Raw genomic sequence first — 6,921 nt, forward strand, 5'->3', positions numbered from 1 at the left:
ATGTTTTCTTTTATTTAATTACACAAGTTATGTAATTGTAGGACTTTCTTAACATGTTGAACAACTCTTGGCAGATACTGTGACACCTGGAGACAAATCCTTAGACAATAAACAAGCCAGTTTCCGTGCTGTCAGGTCTTCCCCTGACTTCCTTAAATCTACTTTTAGAACTGTCGAGCTCTCCATCATCTCAACACTTTTTCTGCAAGTTGCTTTTTTGAGGTTCCTCTGCTTTATTGTAATTCACAGAACCTCCCTCTTCTCTTTCTCTGTGTATCTGTGTGTCTATTTGAGCTTTATGAGGATTAAATCTCACTCTGAGAGTCATCCATGGTTTCTACTGGGAACAATGCTATCATCACAGGCTGCAGAAAAGACTTGCAGTGCATGTTTGTTAGCATCTTTCTGCCTGTGTGTACATGTATTGTATGCATACAGCATATGTGCATGTGTGCAAAAGGAGTTCCCAGCCATCTGACTGTTGGCTACAGCAGCAGAGACGAGGTGTATTTGTGGGCTGTGAATTTCTAAATTTATGATTTGGTCTTGTTACACTGTTGGTTATGTGTTAGATGAATGCATCATAAGGAAATCTCATGTTTGAGCATCAGACGTCTGCTGGCAATGAGGGGCATTTTAACAGTCAGCCCTAGTATGAGTGAGAACTGGGGCATCCTGTTGCTGGTAGTCTGAAGCTGGTGAATCACTGGCTAGTTTGGGAGCTTCTGGAGCAGTATTTGCATTTCAGTAATTCCTTGGAGTAAATCAATACGGTATGCATTCTGGCTTTTTATAAAATGAGAATTTATCATGGTCTAGAATTTTTTTGTTCTTGGTGAAACAAATGATTAGCTTGGCCATCTGTCCCCATTATTCTTTCCCCATTATTTTACTTCCTCACTCCCTCCTTCTTCATTAGTCATCATTTATGGGGAGACATTATGAAATGGAAAAGCACCCTCAGCTGTGATTAACCCCCCACTGCCTGCAGGACCTATAGTCACTGTGTGTGTGTGTGATCCTCTCAAGAGTACCAGGACGTGTGTGTGCTTGCCCAGCCAAGCCTAGGGACAGTCAGACACTCAGCTTGTCTGCACACACACACACACACACAGACATGCAAACAATGCACCCTTCCATCTCCCTGCAGCTCTAGAATTCTGAACGAGTAAACCCAGGCTGAGCTCCATCCCTGGAGCCACAGTCCCGTCGACACCCTATGGTCTGGACTTTATCTGCTCCATGTGAGGTTGTTTTCTACAGTTACCTGTCTGGGAATGAGGCTAAGCGGAGACCAGACCCGATTAGACAGGCTGATAAGATGGTAATAATTCTTTACTATCTGACAAAATGTAATCTGTACAGCCGAAAGCCTCGACAATATCAGCCTGCAAGAACACCCACACCTCTACGAAGAGGGTTTTATATAGAAAAGCTCACTTTTAGAGTGCACAGCTAGAAACTGTGAAAAGTAATGCAATTTAGCACAATATAAGAAATGCAGGTTGACAAACTGCATCACAATACGTAATCACAGCTCAGCACAGTACAGTGAATTGCAACATACAGTACATCTCAAAATACGTGCAACTGAGCCCATCAGCAACACATTACAGTGTCACAACAGAGCAATTTAAAAACACATGACTGTGACTAGAAATTCACTTGAACTACTTTATATTTACATTTTTGAGTGGTGGAAAGTAACTAAGTACATGTCAAGGACTCTATTTGAGTACAATATTGAGGTTGTTATACTTTGAGTATTTAGTGCTGTTGATACAACCACATTTCAGAGGGAAATATTGTCCCTCTTGCTCCACTTATTTTAAAGCTATAGTTACTTTTCAGATTTTACATAAAAACCACACCAGATTATAAATTATGATTTTTTTTATGGATTACACTAGCCAAAAGTATATTACCAGTTAAAATTGGTTCTGCACTACAACATTAAACTTCTTTTTTCTTCTAAACTGTCATTTTATTACCACTGTCAGTCCAGGACTTTAAGTTCCAATTGACTATTTTTATACTTACTATTGCTTGTTAAGTATATGATATGAAACTTTGAGATTTGTAGATGCCCTTGTTCTACAGTATTTCCCTAAAGTGTCTCAGAGCTTCCTTGGTTTATTAATATTATTAAAGTGTAACCGTTTATTTAGTAAAGAGTAATATGTTTTTAGCTGCTTTTTTCTTTTTATCTAAAACGTTTAGATTTACCACACCACTTTTCCGTTTTTACGTACAGTATATGTGTTCATTAAGCTTCTACAGTGTTACTGTACTGTAGGGTTTTTCTGTTCCTGGTTTATAGTAGGAGCTGAAGGGAGCGTGTCCAATGGATGCGGTGGGCGGGACATTCAGATTAACTCACTACTATTGGTAGGCGGCAAATGAAGGGGCGGAGCCACGGCCACACAAAACAGACATGTAGCGCTGTAGTGAACCAGTCAGGAGTTGCAACAGTGTGTAAACAGCTGTATCACTGAATTGCTTTGATTACTACACTGCGAGCGTAAAATTAACGATTGGTTTCCGTGCGCGTATTTACGCATCCAACTATTCGATAACATCGTCTTTTTTAAATTATCGCTTGCTACTTTGAACTTGTTGAGGTTCCTGTGGAGAAGAGAAGCTATGGATTTGGTGTGGCTGGTGTGTTTGGTGCTGAGCATCGGCGCCTGGTTCGTCTCTGCCGAGAGGCATAGTGTCTACTGGAACGGCTCGAATCCAAAGTAAGTGGTGATCTGTGCATGTAAACAGTGGTAGAACTGTCTAATGTGTATTTGATCAGGATCACTTACAACCAGCTGTGACTGTGTGTGTGTTTCCTGGAGTCGCCCAAAGCGAGTGGTTTTAACTTTGTACTTTCTTACAGTTTCGCACATGTAGGTCTGAAGTGTCATCCTTTAGTCCTTTGTTACCGTGTCTGTGTACTCTGCTCACGCTCACATAGTAAACATCTACAGCTAAGCTTATTGTTGCCATTCATGTGACAGTTAAAGGTTCATATGACGTTTTAAGTCAGGGACGTGTGGTGTACCTTTAAACCGTCCTAAGATAGCAATTAAAGTATTAGACTATAGGCTACAACAGCAGCCGGATCTAAAAGCAGAAGATTGGGAGAGGATTCCCAGTGAGATGAGCAGATTCACCACTATATTTAACCGCAACACACACACACACAGACATACTGTAATAGTAGAAAATAGACTGACAAGTATCAACTTGGCCAGCGACGCTGTATGTAGGACCTGCACCTGTGTGTGTATATACAGTGTGTGGAATGGCAAGAGATGGCGCATCAGTATTTTAAAGCAGTTTCTCACTGGGGAATATAGAGATAATGTGTGTGTGGGTCAGAGACAGAGAGAGTCACATATTGCTGATTACTTTGTTTTGAGGTCAGAAATGCTATCCGGCTACTCAGTGAAATCGATTGAGCTTGACAGACGCGCAATATCGCAGCGCGATTTATTGAGCTTTTAGCGTGGGGCGAGTGATCTCGTCACTGTATTATTTTATAACTGAGCTGAAACCGAAGGATAGTCCCCGCTTCTCTGCGGCAGAGATAGGTCGATTAAAACCCGCCACTAAGACGAAACAAGGGCAAAAGCCATTATGATCTTTTAGTCTTGTCTTGATTACATTACGGGCTCTCTAATTGCCCTTTAACAATGACAATAGACGCACGGCTGAAAAGCAAGAGGCAAAACAACTGTCCTGATAATTGGATAAGGAGTCTAATGGAAAGTACTGTCGTCATGAGCAGTATTTGTGTCATGGGTTATGCCAGTGTGTGACTCAACGACCTGGGTCTGACCCACCTGAGTTGGGCACCTGAGTCACCACTGACAGGAACGTTTTGGATGAAATTGAAGGAAGAGGTAACTTCAAAGATGTATAGTCTGAATAAAAAAGGTTGATAAATAAGGCAAAGAGGCAGTGGTGGTCTGGTACAGAGTCACATCATAGTATGTGTGCTGTTTGTAGTCTGGCCCCCTACTATTTGGACTGAAGTTGCATAACCAGACGACAAATCATAACACTAACTAATCCTTGTCTGCTAGATGGCTAAACATAGACCGTGACAGTGACAGACATACATTTCATGCATCAACAATAATTCACACTTCACAAGTGTGAAAGGATGGATTCAGTATTGGCTGTTCTGCTTCTTCTTGTCAGTCACCTGTCATACTTTTGTTGAGCCAAGACCTTTCGCTTTCTCATTCTCCAACATTTAAATGCCCAAACAATCTTTGAGGGGTGCTGGGAAATAGAGTTTCTTAGAAAGTCAATGAGAGAAATTAGTACCAGTGGAATAAAGGCAGCTAAAAATCAAAAGTGAAACTGTAACCGGCTGACCTCGTGCCACTTGTGGTATATTTTTTGCCATGTTGTACACTCAAATCTGTTACTCCTCTTTAATCCCTCACTTCAGTCCCAGACTGCCCCTAAACTCACCCCTTTCTCTCGCTCTCACATCTTTCTCTGTCATCTATTGTACGGTCTTCTGCTTTACCACAAGCCCACCTGCCCCAAACTGTCCCCAGTGATCAATCAGTCACATGTTCAGAGTATTGCAGAGATCCATCAGCAGCTTTTGACGGTGTGGATAATAGATGTTAATTGATTCTTGGTCTGATTGTAAGCAGCAGTGATTTGTCTTAAGTGGAGGACAGTGGCCAGATGGCAGCAGTCTGCTCATGTATGTTGGAGTGTCGAGATGGGACCCACTGGCAGGAATTTAGGTGTGTATGTCTGTCTCTAAACATGATGTATAGTGTGCGCTTGTTTCCTAACTTGAGAATGGGTGAGTCAAAATTGTGTGGCACTTTGTTCATGCAGGTAGAAAAGCACTGTATTATGTGTTGTCCAATTTGCAGTTAATGATCAGGGCTTAATCCTGTACGATATGAATTTCACATCTTCTAGGGATTTGATACTCTGACTGTAGGTGTGTGTGTGTAAGTTACATGACAGGTGGAGAGCCATGTTACCGTCAGTCTGGTCTGGTCTTGTTTTCATACTACATGTCTTTGCCTGTGTTGACTCTGTGAGTGTGCGTGCGTGTGTGTGTGTCTGACAGAGAGAGTTTGAACTTGTGCTGCCCTTTACCAGCTTTTACAAGGAAGTGATTTTATTTTTGTTGCAGACTGAGATTGCATGATTCTGTGTGTCTGTTTGTGTGCCCCAGCGTCAGAATAAAATAGGGAGTGGTTGTTACTGTAGGCAGTATTACCAAGACATGTGTGACTCACACTTACACAAATGGGGGGGGGCAAGAGGGATGATAATATTAGCAACAGTCAGAATCCCAGCCCACTGTTACTCTACTCTGTCAGCTGTGTGTGTGTTTCTCCCTCTGTACCTGCCCGTTCCTCTCTCCATCTTTTTCTCTCTTTAACAGCTGGATCTCCTCCCAGATTGGCTGCTGTCCCGTGCCCTGCATAGCGTTTTCTCTTTACACTGATTTGGCCTGTTTATCGCTGTCTGTCTTAGCTGTTACTGAGGCAGCAAGCCCTGCCTCAACACATACTGTACATGTGGCCTGGGGGGTGAAATTGGGGTGAAGGTGATCGATGTCACTAGCCCCACCCCACCCCACTTCCCACCCTTCATGTGCATGTAATACATTTAGTTCTCTCTCCAGCTTTCTTCCCACTCACTGTTTCCCCCATGGAGTGTCTGGTTGTTGGTCTCTAATCTGAGAACACACACACACACTATCATAGGTTACTGAAGATTTGCAATCTGACCCATAGACACAAAATTCATTTGATATTCCCTGCAGATATATAACTGTGTTCTTACAAATTTTTATTCATACCTTTATGCACCATAGCCCACAGCGGGCACCTTTAACCCTAGTGCATACTTTAAGTCTGCACTTCAGGTCTGTAGACATTCTCCTCCCTCCTCAGAGTATCCATGTACCTCTGTTTTCTCTCTGCTCTTCCTGTCACCTCCTTATCACAGCTCCAGACTTCCTCCTTCCCCCCTCCCCTCTCTCAATCAGTCCCTCTCTTTCTCACAGACCTTCCTCTGTTTTGCCCCCAGTAGTTTTCCACCAGAGGAGGACAGAGCACCTCTCAGCCTTTGCTCCCCTAACACTAGAGCAGCTTACATTATTATAGTACGTGTGGGCATGTTTGCGTGCGTATGTGCACACTGCTCATTCATAGCATTTCAGGCATACCATGGCATTGCTGTCCACTTGCAGCCCACCATCGCCCCCTAAAGGGCAGAATTAGCAACAAATGGGCTTAAGCTCAAGCATTTGAGATCATTCTGCGTTAATTAATGCAAAACTTTTTGCTAATAAAAAAAAAAACAGTTAAGCATTTCATGGAAAATTCTTAGAAATCTCTGAACATGTTCCCTCTTTCTCAACTAGACAGACATCCGCAGGCGAACAGATCAACTCCTTGTGAATCCCCCCCAAACATATTTAACCAAGCATGATACAATTTGGCCTTCTCCTATTCATCACAGACAGAATGGGAGGCTACAGAAAGGGGGGACTGGGTGAAAAGATTTGGAGGGCAGAGAGGAGCGGGGGCCTCAGCAAAGGGTTAGAGAAAGGTGAGCTAGAGAAAGGAATTTGTGTTGAGAAATTAGCCTGGATGAAGAGCTCTAGTATATTATGTCAGCGTTAAGAGACAGGACAAAATAGAGGGTAGAGAGGGGGTGATGGGCTTTTCTTTGAGGAATAAAGGACAGGCAGACAGAGGGAGGAGAGAGTGGACAGTGATGGATGAAGGGAGGGGAGAAGTTTGAAATTGAATAAGTGAAAAACAGCAGTGTTGACAATTTTAAACACTCTCATTCTGCAAGGATAAGAGGGGTTCTCAATGTCTTAGCTATAAGCACACATAGACTTGCAAATACTTGAAATTGCAGAGTTATGTA

General features: G+C 42.6%; 1 protein-coding gene across 1 annotated transcript in view; it reads left to right on the top strand.

Annotated features, from left to right (window-relative positions):
* The first annotated feature begins 2,443 nt into the window (after window positions 1–2,443).
* efna1b (ephrin-A1b) overlaps window positions 2,444–6,921 on the top strand; it is a 10,005-nt gene continuing 5,527 nt past the window's right edge. The window contains exon 1 of the mRNA XM_020607257.1: window positions 2,444–2,741. Coding sequence (XP_020462913.1) covers window positions 2,644–2,741 — 98 coding nt within the window. The 5' untranslated portion in view covers window positions 2,444–2,643. The remainder of the gene's footprint in view (window positions 2,742–6,921) is intronic.

Source organism: Monopterus albus, unplaced genomic scaffold, assembly GCF_001952655.1.
Source record: "Monopterus albus unplaced genomic scaffold, M_albus_1.0 scaffold84.1, whole genome shotgun sequence".
NCBI lineage: Eukaryota > Metazoa > Chordata > Actinopteri > Synbranchiformes > Synbranchidae > Monopterus > Monopterus albus.